General features: G+C 37.6%; 3 protein-coding genes across 4 annotated transcripts in view; 2 read left to right on the forward strand and 1 right to left on the reverse strand.

The window, feature by feature from the left end:
* LOC118269655 (zinc transporter ZIP6-like) overlaps nt 1-25,216 on the forward strand; it is a 426,889-nt gene that overhangs the window by 196,282 nt on the left and 205,391 nt on the right. The window lies entirely within an intron of this gene.
* Nucleotides 904-10,166, reverse strand: LOC118270149 (uncharacterized). The gene is made up of 8 exons (XM_050707144.1): nt 9,957-10,166; nt 8,673-8,840; nt 7,518-7,657; nt 6,592-6,777; nt 3,220-3,361; nt 2,564-2,731; nt 1,463-1,602; nt 904-1,198 (listed from the first exon to the last, which is right to left on the reverse strand). The coding sequence occupies exons 1-8, from the start codon at nt 10,090-10,092 to the stop codon at nt 1,025-1,027; spliced, it is 1,254 nt and encodes a 417-aa protein (XP_050563101.1). The 5' UTR covers nt 10,093-10,166; the 3' UTR covers nt 904-1,024.
* The window catches only part of LOC118269650 (uncharacterized), a 97,991-nt gene continuing 87,967 nt past the window's right edge, over nt 15,193-25,216 (forward strand). Inside the window, exons 1-2 of the mRNA XM_050706878.1 lie at nt 15,193-15,381; nt 15,879-16,046. Coding sequence (XP_050562835.1) covers nt 15,195-15,381; nt 15,879-16,046 — 355 coding nt within the window. The 5' untranslated portion in view covers nt 15,193-15,194. The remainder of the gene's footprint in view (nt 15,382-15,878; nt 16,047-25,216) is intronic.

The following is a 25,216-nucleotide window of genomic DNA, read 5'->3' on the forward strand; positions in this document are numbered from 1 at the left end:
TCACAGCATACCCTATTCTCCGTAGCATAGGCCATAAAAGAATCACAATGTAGCTATATCTCTACGCATTGCCAAAGTGTCTAGCCGGTTTGAAATATCCCGACACTAAACGATCCGAATCGGTTTTAGCCAAAACGAATAGCGTATTTGCGTAACTTATCCTACTAATATTATTAATGCGAAAGTTTTTGTGTGTTTGTTTGTTACTCCTTCACGTCAAAACGGTTGAAGGGATCGAGATGAAATTTGGAACAGGGGTAGATTATGGTGATACAAAAGTTACCTGAACATTCAGGCAACTTTTCCAAAATCCTACCAGAAGGCAGGCGAAGCCGCTGGCAGAAGCTAATGGTCTATAATATATATTGTTCATAAATGAGTATAATCGACGCTGGTGTTTTTTGACACCGACACCTCTAGCTCCACCTATAGTTCAATATAGATCAACCTCAGTATATGTATTATTATATTGGTTGACCCCTTGAGTATCAATTGCGCTGTTCAACGAGCGTTATGTGGTTAAAATACAGATTGTTCACAAGTTGATGATTCTTGCCTTAATAAGCCTAATTTTCCCAGGCTTTTGATGCTACATTAAACGGAATTCATCAGTGATTAGAAACATAAAAACACATTCTAGATTATTCATGTATAAAGTATAAGTTTATTTCAACATTGAACGATGAACTTGTAAACTATTGTATGGTATACACAGGGTATAAACGGAATTCTCCCAAAGGCCATAAACGGGAGTGTTATTTTCCAAAAAGTAAAAAAATATGTCTATTTTTTGTCAAAATAGTTGTAATCGACAGCTTAAGACTTATGTTGCACGAATAACGCGAAAACAAAAAGGAATAAAATTATAATAAAAACAAAAAAAATTGTAACGTTTTTCGGTCGCGGAAGCGTTCCATTTACATGTGTCTAGCATATCAAGGCAGACAAATAGTTAATTTGTACACATTTAAATGAATTCTCTTTTTTTATACTTTGGTATGTTTTTGCTTAATTAATTTATAAATCAATGTTTAAAAACATTAGGTCCTCTGGCCGCAACATACTCCTTGACTCCCGGTAGACTCTTTATCTTGTTAACTAAAGCTTCTACTCTTGGGTATTTCTTTTCCAATTCAGTGTCCAAGAAGTAGTTGCTTGCTTCTACTAAACCGCATAGGACGAACTCCACCCAGGATAACTGTAAATTAAAAAAATAAATTAATGCTTTATATATAACGTCACGCCTTCTATTCCCATAGAGGTAAGTAGAGAGTCAGATTATGGCACATGATGCTGCAATACGATGTACACCCACTTTTTACCATTTGTGTCAATAAGTCCTAAATGTAATAGGGGGTGAGCCTATTGCCATATACTGAACATGATTCCAGACACCGTTCTATCACTTATTTCATTTAATTTTTTTTATATATATAGATTATATATATAGTCAAGTTATTACCTTTCCACTAAAGTAACCACCATTTTCCTTCAGATCTTTCTCAAATCTTGAGAAGAAGAAGTCTACCGTTTCACTCAATAGTTCACTCTTCAATACTTTCTTTTTTTCCGGGTCTTTTTCTTTAATAAAAGCCCCAACCTCTGAAAAAAAAAAACAATATTTTATTCTTATTGCTATAAAAAAGGAACGTCACGCCTTGTATCCTCGAAGGGGTAGGTACATTACGACACGTAATGCCGCCATACAGTATACACCCACTTTTCACTATGTTTTTTTTTATATGTCCCATGTAATAGGGGGTGAGCCTATTGCCATAACTGAGCATTTCAGACTCCCTGTTACTACTGACAATTTAAAAGCCCAGTAATACTTTGCCCGGCCCGGGAATCGAACCCGAGACTCCATATCCGGCAGTCGCACTTGCGACCACTCGACCAACGAAGCGTTTTCTATCTTGCTATCTACACAATAAAACTCACGGCATTTCTTAAAGAGTTCAATTGAATAATTGACTTCAATATCAACGGCAATTGACTGACAAATATTGTTAGTACGAGTAACTATGATTGGTGTTAGGTGGTCCAATGTTACTATTTGTTACGCAACCAATAGAAATTATATATCCAACGAAAAATAGTAAAACATAAAAACTGTAGGATCCTTGAATGGCTTTTTTGACTTCTCCCGCCCTGGGCGAGGCGAGAAGGAGTGTCAACCTTTTACTGACTAAAAGCCAGCACGTTCCTACTCCTCCTTTTCGAGCCGGAGCTCCGGTAAACCCGCTAGCTAGTTCGCAGCTCTGGACCAGACATCAGCCATACTGGGTTACATTTTACCTAAATTATAATGTGTAGTGTTTTCATGCCAATCCGCATTGAGCAAGCGTGGTGATTAATGCTCAAACCTTTTCCATATGAGAAGAGGCCTTTGGTCAGCAGTGGCAACTTATAGGCGATTAGTGATGAAGATGAATTGCAGAAGGCAATTTAACCTCTCGTATGCCGTATATAAGACAACAATAGAAAACACATTGTGTCTCGCGTCTACGTTCCAAACATACGAGGGGTTAATTGAAGATCTATTTGAGGTTTGAATACTTACTTGACCAATAATCATAGATGGTGTACACAGCGGCATCCAAAACAGCTTGAGTCCAAGGATCAGAAGGAATGAGGTCTGTTCCTCTAGCCACATACTTGGCGATGGCCAGGGATTGGGTCAGCATACGATCTCCTTCTTCATAAAGAGGAAACTGTCCGTAGGGTAATTCTGTAAAGTAAATATTTTTTTTAGATTTCCTACTCATTTATACTATCCATACAAAAAAATAAAAGGATTTATCGTAATCATATCTAAAATATGTACAATTGGAACAAGTTCAATAAATTACCTATAATACATATCTGTATTTAAGAAAATGATTTTAATGCGTGTATTATCCATTCATTACTGTTAAAGGGAAATTCAGATATGACATTTCTTTTTTGTATTTGCTTCAAGAGACTAAACAACGGCGCGCGAGTTGTCAGTTGTGTTTATATGACAAAAGATTTAGTGTTAAATGACAGGTTAATAGCTGGTTGGAGCGAGAGTATTTGGAGCGACAGTATTTTTGGTGATAATAGGTCCTTTAATTTATATTAGTTCAAGTTTAAACTTCAAAAGAAATTTTATACTAAACCAAAAAACGTAAGATCCCTAAACTTACCAATCACAAAAAAAAATGTTCTGATTAATAAAAATAATATTTTACTCACTCTCTTTAAACTCTGGGTTTGGCCAAAATCTGTGATCATGTCTGACGTCCTCAAATTCTTGCTTAGTGTAATGAAGAAGGTACCTTATAGGCTCAGCAATAGCGATGAAATTAAAATAATGCAGCTTTTTTGCCATTGTGGACTAGTAGTGGACTTGTTACACGAAATATTACTCTCGACTGATTTGATGATTTGGTGTACTGAGCCAAATGTGTGTGTGTGTCATCTATATATACACGTATACAATACACACAAGTACTGTATACGTTGAACTTTTATGTCAATAATAAAGTAAGATTCATTAACAAGGCGTGGACTCACGGCTCCATTTATTTGATCTTTTTTATTCTTCTTTTGTGTTAAATCTTCAAATTGGAAAAAAATATTTCGTAATGATAGCTCGCTTTTTAAAAATACTATTCACTAACTTCTGCCAGCGATTTCGCCTGCGTTCCTGTGGAATAAAAAGTATACTATCACCCAAGTTAGCTTGTACCCTTTCTGTATATATACCAAATTTCATCAACCAATCGTTCAGTAGTTTCAGCGTGATTGACGAATAAATATACAAACAAACAAACTTTCACATTTATAACGTGTGATTGTTAGAGTATTAATGTGAGAAGAAAATATATTTTTATAGCTTATTTTATCTAATCTGCGCAATACAATTGTGAAATAATATGATGAATATGGTTGAGTTTTACCCCGGTGTCAATATTTTATTGATAGGGATGATGACGGGGTAAGAAAATTAAAAAACTAATTAATCCGTCGAATAAGAAAACAATACTTAGACCAATCAAAGTTTAGGAGTGGGAGCTAGAACGTCATTTCTACGTATAAAACGTACCTAGACATGACGTCACGCGATATTTCAAATCAATATATCGTCAAAAGTATTTGTTACTATAAGAAAATAAAAAAATACATGCGTGTTTTGAACTATGTTTAATTTAATTTGCATTTTTGTATAAAACTCTGTTTGTTTCCCAAATAAAATAAAGTAATGTTTGAAAATATAAATATCTACTGGACGAACATTAAAAAACATAAACATAAATTAGTCATTACTCTATTTGCTTTACCTCAGCCTAACCCTTTATATATTATTACAATCTTCACTTTTAAACAAACAAACTTAAAAACAATTTCGATGTATAAATTATATTTACTTATCGGTCTTTCAACCTTCAACAATATTGAGGGTCGTCTTATCATTCGGATAACAATTACATATTTTAATTTATCATGCAGTACAGCATTTTGTTTGTTACTTACTGATACAAAAACAGTATTTGTTGTCAGGTACTGGTATATGTTTAAAACTGTTATTTCAAACATGAGATATCTGCTATCTCATATCTTATAGCTTCGAATACAGTGGCTTCGCCCGTGATTGGAATAGGATAGATGACTCATTTTATTTTTAATGTCCGTCTAGTAGATTACTTTAAAACATTAGATACGTATTTTTCATTAACTTACGGAAACTTATCTGCATAATATATTGGGTTGAAATATCACACACACATCACATCAGCTGAAGACTAATAATTGAAATTTAAGCTTCTGTTTCGTATGTTGAAATAACCGCTTTTTACTACATGCATATGAATAAACATACCTATGATACATATTTCGGAATCGGTTCAACCGTTTTAGAGATTAATGTATTATTTTGACACCGAAATAATAGTTTTATTCTGATCAATCTCTGAAATGGCTGAATCGATATTGACGAGACTTCTATTGGCAGATAGCTAATGTACTAAGGAGTAACTAAGGCTACTTTTATTCGTCACAAATTGCGTAATTCACGAAGCCGCGGCATTCCTAATTAAAACTAATATCTTATAGGATTCTGCTACCATAATCTTATTACTACAGTCATAAAATATATATTTATATGTATAATACTTATCACGGTAATATTACACAGTGACAGTTAGCTTATCGAATGAATGACTTGCGTTTATATCGTGCAATACATTGATCGCGATGACGATGATTTTACTACGAGTTGTGTGTAATCATCACATTAAATTGACTCAAGGATAATACATACATATCTATTGTCATTTTTTGTCAGAACTTCTTTTAAGGGTAAAAATGTGTCAGACTCTTACTGACTTAAAACCACCCCGTTCCTACTCCTGCTTTCCGAGCCAGAGGCCCAGTAAACTTGTTCTGTTTGTATATTTGCTGTGTATTTGACAGTTATGTTATTACAGAATGTATTTGTGAATATTTCTAGTCTAATTACCAAAAAATATACCAGGTCAAAAAAAATGCTGAAAGAAAAATATAAAAAAAAACTCATTTAATAGTTTTCACATTTTATTCTCCTTAAATGAACGTTCACACAATTCGTACATTATACAATATACATACTTAACAATACTTTACTTCTGATACTTAACCTTCTAGTACCGACGTCCAATTTCAGTTACATAAGTACCGACGTGAGGTCTGCCAGACCCCAGACTTTTATTATGGAAATTTTTGATGTTTATTAATATATCATATAAATATATTTGTTTATGTGTTGTATATGTATTTAGCTATTATATAAATTAAACAAAAAAGTAAAGTATAACCATTCATTACTAATATTAAAAAAAATTAATGCTGGCGCACATTTTTTGAACGAAAAAAGTTACTTTTATCTTGTTGATTACTATGATTCAACAAACAATATATATTTTCTGAAAGTATTTTTTTCTTAAAGATCAATAATCATATAAATAAAAAAACGTTATACTTTACACATAATCAACAAATATCGTAAAAATCGCAAGGCACCAAATTGGAGGTAACCAGCTACCTTCACAAATACGCTTTGCAAACAGGTTTGCTGCACTATAGGCATACATGCTTCTTACAAGTGTCAAATTTGTACGCAGTCTTGCCCTTCAGATTTGATGGACAAATGCCATTCTTGTAAAAAAAATTCATAGTTTTTATTTTGGAGGGTTATTTTATAAATTATCTATTTGAGAGAAACACTTTTATTTGCCCTGATACTTGCCCGTTTCAAGCTCGAAGTACTTGACTTGACTTATAAATATATTTGTATAGGTCATATTTGTACCTGACTGGAATTAAAAGAAAAAACCTTTAAAATTGGGTGAAAGTCCTATTCAAAAAAAGTTACATAAGTACAGACGAGTGGTCTGTCAGACCACTCGAAATTTTCAGTAAGGCATAACTCACTGAAATGACGAACGCTGATGCAGCTATTTTCCATGAACGCTCCTGGGCGACTAACTAAGGGGTAGACAGACTCACAGGGTGATAAGTCCACTCTAACATATGTACCTAGATTTTCGTAAGCATCAAGGTGTCTGTCAGACCACGCGTCGGTACTTAAAGGTTAAATCTAGCAAGGTCGATGGAGTAGGGTCCAATAGACTTGATATACTCCTTTACTCCTGGCAGATTCCTTATGTGTTGGACCAAAGTTCTTACAGCTGGGTAGTCCTTGCTCAAGTCGATGCCCAGAAACATGTCGCTGGCTTCAACTACTCCACAGAGTACAAAGTCACCCCAGGAGAGCTGAAATATTAAGACACATACAATTAGGATCATTAAGTGTCTTCACGGATAAGATGACTGCACGATTGGCGCGAAAGCTGCGCAACTGTCGTGCAATGTGAAGCGGGCTTGATTCTATCTCTGCAGAAGCGAATAGAAATATAAATGCACTAATTCATTTTATGAATTGCTAGGTATTAATTGATATACTTATACATAGCTTAGTACTGGCGAAAAATGACTTATCTAAACTATGTTTTCTATATGGATAGATGCGTGCTATGAATCTTTGCCATGGATGGCTTCCCTACTATCGATACATCGCATACTCCATCTGCACATCTTACTCGTACAACCATTTCATAGCCTATCTATTACATCTTGTAGCATAGCTACATAGCACATCCCTGGTGGTAAAGCACCCTGAACGTTATAATAAAGTTATTTCATGTAGATCAAATTGTTTAAGCAGATAATATAAGTTTAAATTGGCCGTCGCCACCGATCTGAATCAATTCTAAAGGTTGATAAAAACATTACATAGGTACTCATGTAAAAGATGGAGCCCAGTAGGGCTGATGCCTGATCCGGAGCTGCGGACTACCTAGCGGGTTTACCGGGGCTCCGGCTCGAAAAGCAGGAGGAGGAACGGGGTGGTTTTTAGTCAGTAAGAGTCTGACACTCCCTCTCCCCTCGCCCAAGGCGGGAAAAGTTATAGGATGATTTTCCCCCTTCAAAAAAAAGGTACTCATGTAACTCACCTTGCCACTCAAAAATCCGCCATTATCTTCTAAATGTTTGTTGAATTTTGAGAAGTAGAATGGAATATTCTTTTCGATAACTTCTTTTGTTAATTCTGCACATTTTACTGGATCGGCTTCCCTCACAGAGGGTACGACACCTAAAACAAGAAGTTTATATTATTTAGTACTGTTTGTTCACGTAACTGATGAGGACTGCCTCGTTGGTCAAATGGTTGCAAGTACGACGTTATTAATATTATTATATTTGCTTTGACGTTCAAAAGTGCCTTCCTGGCCTATTTGAAATAAAAAAAAAATACTTGACTTGACTTGACCTGCAACAACGGGATTCGGCTTCGATTCCCGGGCCGGGCAAAGTATTACTGAACTTCTTTCGGGTTTTCGAAAATTTCTCATTAGTAGCTCAGGGTCTGGAATTGTGCCCAGTATATGGCAATAAGCTCACCCCATATTACATGGGGCTTATAACACAAATGGTGAAAAGTGGGTGCCGTAATGTGCACCTCTGTCTACCCTTTCGGGGATAAAAAAGGCGTGACGTTGTGTTGTTGTTGTTGAGTTATAAAACAATACATTAAAGCCAATAACAGCCGAAAAGTGGTGAGACAGCGTGGAAGTAGCTATGTCACTTATGTCAAGTATAGCTGTGATATGCGCCAAGTTATGTAACTATCGGTACATATATATATATGAACAAGTTATTATCATAACTTTGATAATCATCACCACACATCGATCTCGTGTCGCTACATCAGATAGGAAATCTAAACCACAACGAGATAATGAATTAATTTCTACGATAAAATGTACCAAAATAATATTTGATATGTAATGATAATATTGCATATAATGAAACATGGAAAGCCTAACCGCTTTTCATTTATTGGGTAACTGTAATGAATATTTTTTGAAAGCGTTCCGTCAAGTCAGAGAAGTTTGCTGAAGAAAAGTAATGAAAAAGCAGTTCTTTTTTATCTTCAGTTTTAAACTCAACCAGTAAAAAAATAAGTGGATTAATACACTACAATATAAACCTAACTGGTAGAGAATACAGAGCAATATTTGGGAATGTGTGTATGATGGATATACTCAAAAAATTTCCTGAAAGACAATAGCCAAAAAAGCCCTTATTTACAAACAAATAAAACTTACTTTTGAAGTAATCAATGAGGGTGAATACGATGCTCTCTATGACAGCATTCTTCCAAGGGTCCGTTGGTACTAGATCTGTTCCTCTCGCCACGTACTTGGCGATGGCCAGGCTCTGAGTAAGGACACGGCCATCTTCTTCGTAGACTGGTAACTGGCCGTAGGGGAGAGCTGAAATGAATATATTATGTTGAATAATCTTCATCAAGTTTACTATAACCATCATTCGGATAGACAACATTAGGTTTTTCTCCTGTGTCGTGGATGCGTTTACAAACATACACATGACACCCAGACCCAAAACAACAATCTGTAGATCTCACAAAGAGTTGTTCGGTGCGGGAATCGAACCCGCGACACGTTGCACGGCAGCCAGTTGCCCAGTCACGGCGCCAACTGTGCAGTCTAGACGGTAACCACCCACTGCTCCTAGTAAACAACACACCTATCCCGCAAATTAGTTTATTTTGATGGTTAACATAAATATCGTGGTGGCCTGGAGATTTAAGACGCCCGTTTCTCATGCTTGAGAGTGGAACTTCGAAATCTACCAACAGCAAGTAGCAATGTGACATTTTACAAGTTCTACTTTCTAAGATTATTTAGACACTACTAACAAACGGCGAAGGAAAATATCGCTAGAAAACCTGGTCTTTTATAATTTTTAATTAAGTTATAAAAAAATTATTTTAGAAAAAAAAACTTAATTCTGCGTGCAACAGCTGGTTTATTAATATATACGTTTCAGATCAATGACCCTAGTTCAATCCTATCTACTCCAATCACTAGTGATAAGATACATGCAATGTAATATTTACTATCAAATAGTAGGAAGTTATGTGTAGCACATAAAATTATAGTTATACAAAGCAAAGTTTTTTCCATAATCCATTATTTTCAAAGAACATTCATTAAATTTTGTACTAGAAAATTGCAGCGATTTTAGCCAACCTTTTATAACATCACATACATCACACATCATAAGCCTATAAGTGGCCACTGCTGACCAAAGGCCTCTTCCCACAAGGAGAAGGTTCGAGCATTAATCACCACGCTTGTTCAATGCGGGTTGGCGATTTCAAACCTATAATTACGATGTGTTCCTTCACAGTTTGTCAGTGGTGTCTAAATAATCTTAGAAAGTACATATAACTTGGAAAAGTCACATTGGTACTTGCCGTTAGTAGGTTTAAAACCCGCACTCTCATGCATAAGAAGCAGGCGTCTTAAACCACTGGAACACACCACATAAACTTTTATAAACAAACATTAAAAAAAATTACTCACTTGCTTTTACTGTCGGGTCTGGCCAACTGTATACGTCGTGTCTAACATCCTCAAACTCTTGATTGGTGTAATGAAGAATGTACCTTATGGGTTCGGCTAGACCGTTCAAATTGAAGTACGATAGTTTTTTCGGCATTTTGACCTTGACAAATGGATACCGTGCGTGTGTCAATTGCGGTGGTCACTGGTAGACTGGTTGGTTCGGTTGTAAAATTGTGTATATTTATATTATTATCAAATGGTGACGGTGCACAATTTTTTTTTAATATTTGTGATACAACATTTTCCGATTCATTTTTGTATATCATCGTGTGTTATACGGATATTTTGTTAATATAACGTTGCTTTACTTTACACGGTAATTTGATAAGAAGAAGTTATAGAGACATTGCATTTTTAACTTAGTGTTGATAATAATCTACTTCTACACTAATATATGAAGCTGAAGAGTTTGTTTGTTTGAACGCTCAAATCTCCAGAACTACTGGTCCGATTTGAATAATTATTTTTCTCTAGGGAAGTGCATGTATCGAGGAAGGCTATAGGCTATAAAACATCACGTTTCGACTAATAGGAGCCGAGCAGCAGATGAAGCCGCGTGAGAAGCTAGTAATAAATAGTTTCGAATTTAAAATAGTAGGAACGGTAGTAGCTAATAAATTATAGGCAACAATTTTTAACATATTTTTCAAACCTTCAAGAATAGAGCGTGTTTTAAAAGTGTTGCGGATGTCTATGGGCCGCGCTGATCGCTCACCATCAGATGAGACTGATCGTTCGACGCTTATTACATAAAAAAAATTATAGAATTGTTTACAATGAAGTTCATATTATATTAATATAATAGCATGATTAAATACAATGTTTAAAAAATATCCCTCTCTAATTAGGAGGAGTGTGGCACTCAGGCAGGAACGCCTATGCACATATTAATACAATCTGTCAGATTTCAGTCTCCAAGAGGAGATTTGATAAGGGGGATCACAACAAAAATATACAATGATTTATCTCTAAAGCTGTTTATAGTTTAATTCAGTTTGTTTAATAATTAAGTCCGATGGAACTTGATTTCGTATAGAATTCTCTAATCGACTTTCCTCCTATTACTTCAATGTTATGGCACTTTTACCAAGTTTGGGTGTATGTTAGTGTTTTACGACGATGTCGTGTTGGGCACATGCATTAGAGTGCGTGTTTGAAACCTACCAACACCAAGTACCTACCAATGTGACTTTTTGAGTTATACGTAATATACGTACTTTCTAAGATTATTTAGACACCACTAACTAACGGTGAAGGAAAACATCGTGAGGGAACCTGGGCTTATAATTTCTGAGCAAGCGTGGTGATTAATGCTCAAACCTTCTCCATGCGAGAAGAGGCCTTTGGTCAGCAGTGGCCACTTAATAGGCTGTTGATGTTGATGAACCAAGCCACATCTTTTGTAACCATTGGTCTGTTCAGTCAACAATTGGTTAAGATACTGTACTGTCTCAATACTGAATCAATCATTATTTTCTTATCTGCATGGTAGATACCTATGCTGGATGTACTCAATTTTATCAACGTTTCATGCTGGGGATAATACGAATAATGTTAATCAATATATTTTTGTAGACACAATTTTATCTTAATTCAGAAAAACAATATTGACATTGGCAGTACATTGTTTTTTATGTAAATAAGACTAGGTTTGTGACCTACGTTTAATAGACTAGTCAAGAAATTCGACTTTGGTATCATCAATTTAGGTAATGCGATTTTTGTATGTTATGGTAGATGAATACAAAATATTGAACATTCTTGCTTGTTTATTGGTTAATAGATTCTTATGAAAGCTTTTCATTTCTGCTTAAATTTTAAACTTCTGTATAAGGTATTTTAACGAGCCATTTATCAAAAAAATCCATTATGTTGTCAAGAGCTGTTATTTTGTTTTAAGTAAAACATTCTATATATTAGTAATAGTGTGAGAGTGTAGTGAAATGTGGAAGAGTCATGCTTAGGCACGAATGGGCCGGCTCGACCGGAGTGATACCACGGCCTCACCGAAGACTGACGTGAAACAACGCTTGCGTTGTGTTTCGTTGTGTGAGTGAGATTATTGGAGGCACATTTTCCCCCTTCCCAATCTTTCAATCCCCAATTCCCCAACAACCCTTAAATTCCTAACCCCCAAAAGGCCGGCAACGCATGGGTGGCGGCGTAGGTCTCTACAGCGCATGCTTGGAGAGGGGCCAGTTCCCACTTCAGTGGAAGACGGGAAAACTGGTCCTCGTGAAGAAGCCGGGGCGCCCTGCGGACTCTCCGTCCGCGTACCGGCCCATTGTGCTGCTCGACGAGGTGGGAAAAGTCTTCGAAAGGATAATTTCGAACCGCCTCGTCGCGCACTTGTCCGGAATTGGGCCGGACCTCGCGGACGGCCAGTTCGGCTTCCGCAGAGGGCGCTCCACGGTGGACGCCATCATGCGCGTAAGGGACCTCACGACGGGGACTGCAGTGTCCAGGGGTAAGGTCGTAGTGGCGGTGTCTCTGGACATCGCCAACGCCTTCAACTCCCTACCCTGGAGCTGCATACTGGAGGCACTCCGGTATCACCGGGTGCCTACCTACCTCCGTCGTATAATCGAGGCTTACCTGACAGACAGGTATGTCATATACCCCGGTCACCAGGGCGAATGGAAACGGCGAGAGATGTCGCGCGGTGTTCCACAGGGTTCGGTTTTGGGACCGCTCCTGTGGGATATCGGTTACGACTGGGTGCTGCGCACCGACCTCCCGAACGGCGTCGGCGTAATTTGTTACGCCGACGATACGCTAGTCTTAGCGCACGGGAGGTCGCACCAGGCGGCGGCCAACTTAATGGCGAGAGCGGTTGCGACAGTTGTTGATAGGATCCGGCAATTGGGACTCGAGGTGGCGCTCCACAAGTCCGAGGCCATGTGCTTTCATGGCCGCGGGAACGCGCCACCTCCGGGTGGGTCCCAAATAACGGCGGGAGGGGTTTCCATCGGCGTCGAGACTACGATGAAGTATCTAGGACTCGTCCTCGACAGTCGATGGAACTTCGTGGAACATTTTCGACGTTTGGCTCCTAAGTTGGAACGGACGGGGGCTGCGCTTAAGCGGCTCCTGCCAAACCTCGGGGGCCAAATGCCTCCTGCCGGAGGTTGTACGCGGGGATCGTGCGGTCCATGGCCCTCTACGGCGCCCCTGTGTGGGCGCCGAACCTGATGCGGCGACCAGCTCGGGCGCTGCTCACGTCTCAGAGGGTCATGGCCATCCGGGTGATCCGAGGATATCGCACGATCTCCGGAGAGGCGGCGAACCTCCTTGCCGGATTACCGCCGTGGGATTTGGAGGCGAAGGTGCTCGCGCGCGTCTTCAGTTTGCGCGCCGACGCGTGTCGCCGGGGCGAAACTCCACTGCCGCGCCAGATCAGTGCGTGGCGGGACGAGCTCCGGCGCGATCTCATGGCGGAATGGCAGCAACGACTGTCGCAACCGAGGGCTGGGCTCGCTATCATTGCAGCGGTAAGTCCCCTCTTTGAGGAGTGGCTAGAGAGGCGCCACGGCGTCCTCACCTACCGCCTGACGCAGGTGCTTACCGGACATGGGAGTTTCGGTAGGTTCCTGTTCCTTATTGGGCGGGAGGAAACGCCCGGGTGTCATCACTGTGAGGACCGCCCGGAGGACACGGTAGAACATACGGTGGCGGTGTGCCCTGCGTGGGCTGAGCACCGCCAAGTCCTCAGGGATGTGGTCGGCGACGGCGACCTCTCGCGCCCGGCACTGGTTCAGGCCATGGTGCGGAGCGAGAGGGACTGGGATGCCGTCTCCTCCTTCTGCGAAGCAGTCATGCTAGCTAAGGAGGAGGCGGGGCGCGTGAGAGAACAAACCTCCTCACGCCCCAGCCGTCGCGAGAGACACTCCGGGCGTCGGGGATCGCGCGACGATCTCCGGCCACCGTAAGTGCGGGCCTGCGGACGGCGAGCAAGGGTAGCTCGCCGCCCGACCAGATCCAGACCCGTGCGTGCGGCGCGTCGCGTTCCGCGCGCGCCTCAAAGAGCCATCAGACCACCACAGATGGGGCCCAGTAGGGCTGATGCCTGATCCGGAGCTGCGGACTACCTAGCGGGTTTACCGGGGCTTCGGGTCGAAAAGCAGGAGAAGGAACGGGGTGGTTTTTAGTCAGTAAGAGTCTGACACTCCCTTTCGCCTTGCCCAAGGCGGGAGAAGTCATTGGATGATTTTCCCCCTCAAAAAAAAAAAAAAAAAAAAAAATGCGGCGGCGATTGCTTACGATCAGGTGATACGTCTGCTCGTTAAAAAAAAACTGTACGATATTTTTTGCATACTTTCTATTAGCATTAGTGATTATGAAGTTTTGAACCAATTACTTTAGTTTAGATTACTATAAACAGACACACAGATGCAGTTAGGGTTTATACTATAATAATATACGTATGATAGCGATATCGTTCCGTAGTTGCAAAGCTGATGAAAGTGTAAATAATTTTAAATTAACAAATTTAATTATGCAGTTCACGGCATAGTACCTATTCTAAATACTAGGTTTTACTCACGATTTCGTACGCAAATATATTGGGACATGCTCTCTTACTCCTTAACAATTTCTATGAAGCATGTTTATCAATCAAGTGACTTTAGCAGACAAAAGACAGGGCAGCATGTGCAAAAGATCTCGGAGCTGCGGACTACCTAGCGGGTTACCGGGGCTCCGGCTCAAAGCAGAAGGAACGGGGTGGTTTTTAATCATTAAGAGTCTGATACTCCCTCTCGCCTCGTTCATGCGGGAGAAGTCATTGGACGATTTTACACCATATAGAAAAAGCATAGTCAAAAGGTAGTAAGCCATAAATATAAAGCTTAATATCCTAGATCGTTGCTATTGAGCGTTAAGCGTCATGGTTAGAAATGGAAGAACTACAGACTTGCTCATGACAATTTATGGGCATGGAGGACCACATCCATGTAAATAGTAGTAGTAGTAGTTGGTAAGTAATTTGTATCGTCATCTCTTTTTATTCACGAAGGGGTAGGCAGTATACACATAACACGTAATGCCCCTTAATACATTTTTAATCCTAGGTACTTTTATCCACCGCAAATAATAAGTTGGTTTTATAATTATTTATCTTAAGAATTTCAATCAAGCAAAGGTTAAGCGATTTTATTTTCAAAGGTTAATTTGATAAATGAATGTATAAAAGCGAAAATGCTTTCTTTTTTCATCACTTCGTCAGTTTCCATTGTAGTTGGCACCATGGCTCCCGTTTACCAATTGAAGTTCTTCAATTTTATGGGCGTTGCTGAGCCCATCAGATACTTGTTCGCCTATGGAGGTATCAGCTACAAGAATGTTGAAGTCAACAAGGACTCAGACTGGCCTGATGTACAGAAATGTAAGTTTTTAATTTCATTTTATTTTATATCTTACTAAGTATTGTTGAGGTAAGTCGCGTTATGTATCCAATATAATTATGTCAGTGTCGATCTGGACGTAACAATTACCAAGTACAAGCATTAAGTCACAAGTGCAACTTCGGCCAGTGGTTTTGACTCGGAGCTGAGCGGCTCTCAGCAGCTCAGGGCTCCGGCTCGAAAAGCAGAAGTAGGAATGGTGTGGTTTTTAGTTAATAAGAGTCTGATACTCCCTCTCGCTTCGCCCATGATAGGAGAAGTCTTTGAATGATTATTCTCGCTCAAAAAAAAAGTATTTTACAATATTTGATCCGGAGCTGCGGACGACAAAACAGGGTAGTTTTTTGTCAGTAAGAGTATGGCACTAGCTCTTGTCTCATGCAAAGTGGAACTAGTCTTTTTGTCATTGTGCACTTTTATAATGACCAACGTAGTTAATTTAGGTATGCTAAATTAAATCAACGTTATTCTTTTCCAGCTGTTCCCTTTGGCAAGCTGCCAGTTCTAGAGGTAGACAAGAAGGTGCTCTACCAGTCAGTAGCTATCAGTCGCTACCTTGGAAAGTTAGTGGGTTTGGTTCCCGCTGATGAATTGGAGGCGGCTGAACTAGACGCTATTGTGTTGTCTGTCTACGATTTTGGCGCAAGTAAGTACCTACATGAAACGTGACGGATGTGGTGTTTTTTAAATTTTACCAAATTTTTATCATTTTATGGTTTTGAGTCCTATATTCCTAGCTGATAACATGAAACCGTTCCGGGTGATAAAATGTGTGTTCTGTAATTGACTACACGGTTGGCGTGGTGGCTGGTTAACTGCCTGCCGTGCAACTTGTAGCAGGTGCAATTTCCGCACGGAGCAAGTCTTGTGTGGTTCATAAATTCTTGTTTTGGGTCTGGGTGACATGCATGTGCAAGTGAAATTGTGTGTATGAAATTGTACGCACCCACGATACAGGACAAAATCCTAGCGTGATATCTGTCATTTAAAATAATGACTTTGGATATTTTTATAAGTATTTAATTTTCTTTGTTGTCATTTGAAGACTGATGACTGTTGATGAAGCGAAAGAAGTATATAAGATTTGTAACAATTCGCGTTCCATTGTCTCTGCCTACCTCCATAAGAGACAAGCGTGATACTATGCATGTATGTACAGAATGGACTTCAACTAAAACTATAACATTTTACAGAGGTTCACGAATGGTACCACGAGAATCAGAAGGAAAGGAAAGAATTTTTGCAAACGGAATTAGAGGACATTTGGCTCCAGAAATATCTTCGTGAGTTTGAAGATATTGTTCAGAAGAAAGGAAGCTATTTTGGTGGCCAGGTTAGTAATATAAACGACATTCATGGTGAAATGATGCATAGTACCTGTTATATTTACGCAAAATTTAAGTAAAATTGACTGCACTGTTTACGCGGTGGCTGGGTAACTGGCTACCTTGCAACGGGTCGCAGATTTGATTCTTGTACCGAGCAACTCTTTGTGTGAACTTAAACTTTCTTTTTAAACTTTAATTTTTTTTATTCTTTTTCAGTAGTGTCCCTGAATATTTTTTTTTAATTTAAATAAAAATATCTCCTGTTGTTTTCAGAAAATAAGCTGGGCTGACTTATACTTTGTGGGCATCATCGAGTCCATTGAAGGCATGTGGGGCTCCAAGATCTTAGAGAAGCAGTATCCATTGCTGTACAGGATCTACGTCCACGTCCACGAGATCCCTGCCATCGACACCTACGTCAGCAACCGACCCCACTACAAATATTGAAATTGACATTTTCCACTTTCTCGAATAAATATCTCATGTATTGAATATTTCAAACTGTTTTTTTTATTCCTTGAGCTAAGTTTTGAACCCATTTTCTATTAGAACTTTCTAGTTGGCGGAATGGTCATAAGTGCAACTGCCGGGGAAGGGCAAGGGGTCTCAGGTTCGATTCCCGCGTCAGGTATTATTGGGATATTCTGCGATTATTCGAAAATTTCTCAATGTGCAATCTTATTTCTTATGGTATGCCTGGGTATTGACATCTGATGACCGCATAATAATAAACTTCGTGCTAAGAAAAAAATACATTATTTATCATAAATTTTAACCTAAACAGGGAAAAAATTATTTTCAAAAAATATGAAAGTTTTAAATAAATATGAATATTATTTATTTTCGCCCAAATTAACAATCGAACAACAATATTCCTGCCACCAACAATTTTTATTTCACAATCGCATTAATCCTCAACCAATCAATTTGTCTATATATCTCTGTCATTACTACCGAACACGAGATGAAAAGGCTTCAGATATATTATAGAGGAACAATTCATTAATTATTCGCCAAGTCCAGGTATTGGGGTCAGCGTATCGTCGACAATTACTTAGAAACGGTATTACGTTGGACCACACGAACAGTCGGCAAGTAAACTGGATCCTTTTACTGCCATACCACTTAAGGGTTGTGAAGGAAAAGGTTACTGGTGTGGTCCCAGTTGAAGAGGTTTCTGTATGCAATATTTTATTTACGGAACTTTGTTTGAGAGAAAAAGAAGATATCTAATACCTACCCATTTTAGTCAATGAGGTTTTAATATCCTATCCTAGTAATATTTTGAATGGAAAAAATTGTGAGGATTTTGTTTTATTTGGACAAACCCGCCACAACCTTCCAAAACCGCTGCAACTCCTGTAAGCTAGGATCTACAGTAGATACAACCGAGAAAATAACGGAACACTGAAGTCGGTCGGTGCGTCCCAGAGATATGAATGGCTATCTTGGATCCCGCAACGAAATAAATCTGAAGATATTATTATTAAAAAAATTCGCTTACGTCAATTTTCCTTTCAACCGTCGATATGAATTATGTAAACGTAACATGTTAATAAACATGTGTAAATATTAATACGGATACTATTAATATTATTTGAAAAGCGAATACTTTGCCTAATCCAGAACTAGACAACTGTTGCTTGGCCAAAATATCATGCTACTTGAATGCAAAGTAAATTGCGTCTACTTCTCATCATTGTATTATTATTATATTTTTGAGAATACTAGAGAGTAATGCATAGACAAACTAAATTTAACTATCTTTATCCCGCTATCAACGGGACCCCACCCGAGGGTTGCGGCGACAACTCAGAAAACCCTAGTAATTTACGGCTGTGTAGTTCGTAGCGCCCAAGGAAACGGTTTATTATCACCCCGAGAGTGAGACTTGGCAGAATATCGCTCCATCAGCCATTTTATGTAGAAGAAACTTGTTTGTTTATTTATTGAAATGCTTATTGCAAGGTTCTAAGGACATGCTTCTCACGTCTTTTTTGTGTTGGCATGCGTCATAGTACAGGATGTTTGTTGAATAAAATATGCTGTAGAATGTAACAAGTGCCAAGAGGGTGTGTTTTACATATATACTTTTTGTCAGTTGTAGGTATCACGGGGGTTTCGGTACCCTGTATCAACTGCTTATAATAAAATTGCCATTAAACGTGGCAATGTTGTCAGTCGTCTAACCGACAGTGAAGCTAGGTGCTTATTCCACATTTTAGGTTTCTTCTAAGATAAGTTATGAATACGTCAATAATACTGTACTTAACCCTAACAACTGAGTTAGTATCTACATTGATAATCTGAACTGCTTCTTTGTACATGCTCAGAAGCACCCAACCAGTAAGCCAATTTTAAATTACCTACATGAAATTGAGAACTTCAAGATCATTCTTAGACCCATATCTTACTAAATAACTGGAGGTATATAAATATATTATTCGATTGGGTCCAATAAATTCCTAGCCCGTCCTATATTTAGGGAGACTAATCGCCATCCTGGTCGATAATAGGCAAGTCGTTAAAACAAATACTCTTGTTTATTAGGCCCATTATAGTAAGTAATTGGATTAGGAAACTGGACTGCTACAAACACGTTATGCGCTCATAGATTACGCACTTTTGTGTGTAACTAGTAATTAACTTTGAAGTAGGTATCGGTAATTGAAAATGATAATAGGGTAGATGATTTTTATATCTATCGTCCGTCTTGTAAATTTATTTTCGTACGGAAACAAATACTTTCGAAGATATATCGTTTTTGTCTTTAATAATCGGGGTGTCGTTTTCTTTTAAGAAAAAACCCTGTAAATAAATAAAGATTAAAAAAAAAGATATATCGATTTTAAATATCTTGTGACGTCGCTTTTATGTATATTTTATACGTGAAAATGACGTATTTGCCCACTCCTAAAATTCGATTGGTTATATGTAATGTTATTTTTACAAAAAGAGTATTGTGTCTAATATTTTTTCATTACCTAACTGACGGACTAAATAGATTTTTAATTTTCATACCCCATCATCATCCCTATTCAGTTTTTTATTTACCTACACTTGTTCATAAGCTACTAACACAAGTAAACTCTGGTTGGAGTACTAGTATAAAAACAATATGGCTACGCTACACAACTTCATCTCGCAAACGGATACTCGGAGAATACACTTTCCTTCCTCATAACACCTCAATACAGACTTTATATCTACCACAAAAATGATCAAATATGCACCCTAAGGTTCCCTATCTATTTCTCCCCTACCAAAAAACTCATCCTTTATCGACAACCAAAAAAATCTTCACACCATTGCTGGTTTTGTTCAAGATAACCAGTAAACTAGTCTTTTTGAGCCATCAATGTACAGCAAATATTTTGTTTCTGTCGCGTCAGTGTGAAATTATCGACGGAGTGACATGACATGATGTTATCGATAATATTATGTGCTTTCAGCTACAAGGAGCGTAGGGGTGACAGAAATTTTCAATGGAAGCCGTCAAGGACAATGTATGTCCCTATTATGGGAAATAATATGGTTCGCAACGTCTGGACGGGACATGAAAGGATTATTTTGATGGCAGCCCTGATAGTCCCGCTTTGATTTCAAGCGTGATTTTGACGCGGTATGCGTTCAAATTTTACATAACGTCACACTATTAACTGTCCTGAAATGTTCAGAACATATTTTTTATTAGATATGTTATTAATTCAATACTGGAAAGGGAATGGAAATGCCTATCTTCACCAGAATATGTTAAACACGTATTTTTAATTCTAAAAATATTTATAATGTAAATACCTATAACAAAATACTTAAATGCTATGTTATTTAATAAAGAGTTGGAGAACAGAAGTTGTGTCCACGACACATCACAAATATTTAAGACGTAGAAAGCCTATTATGGGATATTTCAAAACCCACGTAATATTAAAAAAATACTTAATTACCTAAATGACGCACAAATCAAAGTATTAGTCATGTATACTTTTATTACTTAATATGTATATAAAACTGAAGAATATGTTTATTTATTTGAAGGCGCTAATATCTGGAACTACTGATCCAATTTGAATATTCCTTTTAGTGTTGGATAGTCCATTTATCCGAGGAAAAAGTTATTTGAATTAATTATAGACTATAAAACATCATGCTACGATCAAAAGGAGCCAAGCAGAGCAGGTGAAACCACTTAGAAGTAGGTAGGAATGTATAAAAATGCAACCCCACAATGTGGCATAAAAGGGTTTATACACACTGTGTCCCCCTACATCCCTATACTCCCCTATACTACTCTAATCTTATTTCCCCTGCAGTGACATGGAAGCAAGTTTTAACCAGAGTTTACGGTTTAAATGCGACAGTTAGGGAGTCTGGGTTACGCTTTACCACACACACATACACACACTTATATCTTGAACATTTTTGGGTATAAAGTTTTATCTGCTCTTGCAGTTTTATTTTAAGTAAAGTCAAGTGTTTATTTTTGTTTGTGTGTACTTAAATAAATTATGTGAATATACTTGGGTTAGTTTAATAGGGATGATAAAGGGATATAAAAATTCAAAATCTAACCGTTTCGTCTATGTTGAAAAAAATATTAATCTCTACGTATTTATTTATTTTGTCATATAAGAAACTTGTATAAAAGTATAGGAGTAGAAATGGCATATTTGCTCCCAAATACGTCATTTTTACATACAAAATGTACATAGAAGGAACGTCTCGCGACATTTCAAATCGATAATTATATCTTCGAAAGTATTTGATTCCGTAAGAAAATAAAAAATACGTGTCTAATATTTTAAAATAATCCACAAGACAGACATTAAAATAAAAATGTATCATCTACCCTATTAGATAATATTATAAAAATAAATACCTAGTAAAATACACTTAACATTAAAACAATTATTATACGAACCATTTACCTAATCACTTTCCAATTAAAACTGCGAACGGTAAATAACTATTTCAATAGCGCTTCGTAATTGTAATAATGGCCAAAGCATAAAGGTCGTATAAGCCACCTAACTCATATTTAATCAAGATTTATAACGTTAAAACATGGGGAGTTATTGTTACCCTAAAATATAGGTACGGTTGGGTCGAGCTTGGCCCGTGGTTAAACTGACCCCGGCAGATGTTCCCGCTTCGGTGTAAACTTGTCGCATGCCAAATTGTAGGGTTAATTATTATAATGTAAAATGTTAAACAAGCTTAACCTAGTTTATTTTAAATTTTCTTTCGTAATTTATTTATGTATTTTGAAAGGGTTAAAGGTTTGCATATTGTTTAAACCTATGTTTCGTGTTGTGGGAGATAATTAGATCGTGGGTAAGTGTCGTAGGTCACCGGTTCCCCACTATAACAGTGGAGTGTGAGATTTTGATTCGAAGGACAAGGAAACATGATTTATAATTGTTTAAGTGTGGGAGAGCCATGCTTCGGCACGAATGGGCCGGCTCGACCGAAGTGATACCACGGCCTCACAGAAAACCGACGTGAAACAATGCTTGCGTTGTGTTTCGTTATGTAAGTGGGGTTACCGAAAGCCCAATTCCCCCTTCCCAGTCTTTCCAGTTACCGATTCCCCAATAACCCTTAAATTCCTAACCCCCATAAGGCCGGCAATGCACTTGTAACGCCACTGGTATTTCGAATATCCACGGGCGGCCGCGATTGCTTACCATCAAGTGGTCCGTCATCTCGTTTACTGACTCTATCATAAAAAAACGAAGCAAGCTAAAAAATAAAACCGTTTAGAAAAAATTATACACCTACTTTACTTGGTTCACACAGAAAAGACATGACAATGCAAATTTTGCCAGTCATTACTTATTACAATAATATAGTACTTTATAGCAAGTAATGAAAAAAAAACTGATGAGTAAGTTTTTATTTGAACACAAGACAAACATGACATGGGATAATAATATTGACATTCATGCGATGAGCGATTAAAACATGACAATTGTCATTTTATTTTATGTTAAGTAACGCCGAAGACTAAAATCGTTACATCTTATCGTAAATACCTAGGTACTTACTTATTGCTTTATCATATTACAATTTTAAAACGCAATATTTACTTAGGAGTTTTGGTATCTATATAATCTATTGATACTGGTATCTATCTTCACATGATTTGTTTATTTTATTTACACTTCTGTATATAACATACGATGACGGACTTAATGCCGGGTGCCCTCTTGCCTGGCAGTCGCACTTGCGACCACTCGACCAATGAGGCAGTCTTTTGCTTAAGTACATTTTGCAACTAGAAGTATAATAAGTGGGTTGCAAACTGTTCATAGGCAGGACTATCTTTTTAGGCGACGAACTCTTTCAAAATTTCCGCAATCAGAGTGATTTTGCACAATTAGAACTCTCGTCTTGTATTTTGTTTAATATTTTACCTGAAAACATGCATTATTACTAAATTGAACTGTTTGCTAGTAATTGATTCTCAAGATGGGCAAAATATAGTTGGGGATTTTAACGTTTGATGTTGATAATTATATAGGAATTATGATTTCAGTTTTCATTCTTGAGAATTTAATCCTGTCTAGGATTTTCTTTATTTAGTGGCCTCGCTTTTCTACTAGAGTAGTCTCTTGTCTCGCAGTGTCACTCGAACTGATGAAATAATAAAAGATTAAGACTCTAAACTATAGAAAACTATTTATTTTAAGAATTAATTAACAATGACATTGCACTATACATATATCAAATCAAACGTAGAAGAACGAACTTAACTTTGCTTTTAATTTCTACTAGGCGCTAGGTATGTCTGCGTTCCTTCAACATGAACATCAAACTTTGCTATTTAAATATACTATGAAGGTTATCAATGCTCAAAATGAAAAAAAAATGGCATTATCAATATCCAAGATAAAAACAAAAGAAAACTGTGAGCGCCTAAAACGATTTCCATCCGCGGTAGATTTATAGCAAATTGCTCGCTTCCAACCTCCAGGCGCTGGTTTATTTCTAATGGAAGGGGTCTTTTTTCCATATATTAGAAGAGCCATATTCGTGGTATTCCCAAACCATTTTACGTTAGATTTTCATATAACAGAGATAATGGGATTTTATGATAAATATATTCCTTTATAGTTATGTTAAAATCCTTTAAAATATGTTAAAAAAACAAATGCAATTTTTTTTGGCTTGCCATACCCGATTTCAGGAAAAACTAGTTTGCCCTAGGCTATACATATAAATCATCATTCGTACCCACGTGTGAGACGGGACACTGGGGTGGGTTTTTATTAATAAGAGTCTGACACTCCTTTCGTCCTGCCCAGGCAAGAGGGCTCCATGAGGATTGAGGTGGGAACCTTAAGGCCAAAAAATTTATAAAATAGAGGCTATATTAATCATTTGAGGCACCTCAAACCCTTTTTTTTGTTGAGGGGAATGAGTACCAGACTCTATCTGACTATAGATCACCCTGTCCCTACTCTTGCTTCTCGCCGATTTCAGGAGAGGCTGCTTCAGCTTAAACTAAAATAGTTTGTCTTAAAATTGAGTTTGACCAGTACATAACATAAAATAATAGTTAATCACTTGATGATAAGCAAATAGCACTACTAAAGTGACCCAGGACACTAGAGAAGTTATCAGAGAGGTTCCGGCTATTTGTTGAACAAATCAATCAACTATATTATAGGGCCACTTGCTTCTGCCAACAGCTTCGCCCGCTTTTCCGTGGAATAAAGAAGTAACCTATCACCCACATTAATTTTCATACCCTGTCAACTAAGCAATCGTTGTCAATTATTGACCAACAAATAACCAATAACAAACATCCTTTGTCCACTCAACAAATAAACAATTACCTAATGATATTTCCGATGCGATTTTATTACAAAAAATCCGGTAGTTATGAAAATGGTAATAAAATACTTTACGAGATCCTCCTGAGGAGTTTCCCTGAAATTCAGGCAATAAAACGGTAGAGTAGGTAGAGTGTAGGTATTACATAAATCATCGTCCTTCGCAACAATAAATGAAAAAGTGGAATCGGTCTGTTTGAACAATGCTATAGTGTAAACGGAAAGCGGGTTTTTAAAATCTTTATTTTATAAATATAGTTTTTTTTTCCTAATAAGAATTTAGGAGAAATAATTCTAAGTAAATTATTACATGATCTAGGTACCTAAAAAGTCTATAATTATTGTTATCTATTTATTTAATAAGGTACATCAAAAATATAGGCCAGTGCAGATACCTCTAATAAAGGTAAAAAGTAAAATAAATTTATAGTAGAATGAAACCTATTGGAAATGGAAGAGAATATGCTAAAACAAGAAAAAAATAAAAATTCCACTCCATCCGAGTTCGGGAAGTGGGGGGGAGGGAGGTTTTAAGAGTAAAAATCGGTTTATCGCAATTTTCGGCGAAACTACAAGTCCTATGAAAAAAAGTTAAATGGCAAACTTGTAGGTAATAAAAAGATCTACAACTTTTGTATTTACACTTTTTT

This window comes from Spodoptera frugiperda, chromosome 30 (assembly GCF_023101765.2).
Source record: "Spodoptera frugiperda isolate SF20-4 chromosome 30, AGI-APGP_CSIRO_Sfru_2.0, whole genome shotgun sequence".
Classification (NCBI taxonomy): Eukaryota; Metazoa; Arthropoda; class Insecta; order Lepidoptera; family Noctuidae; genus Spodoptera; species Spodoptera frugiperda.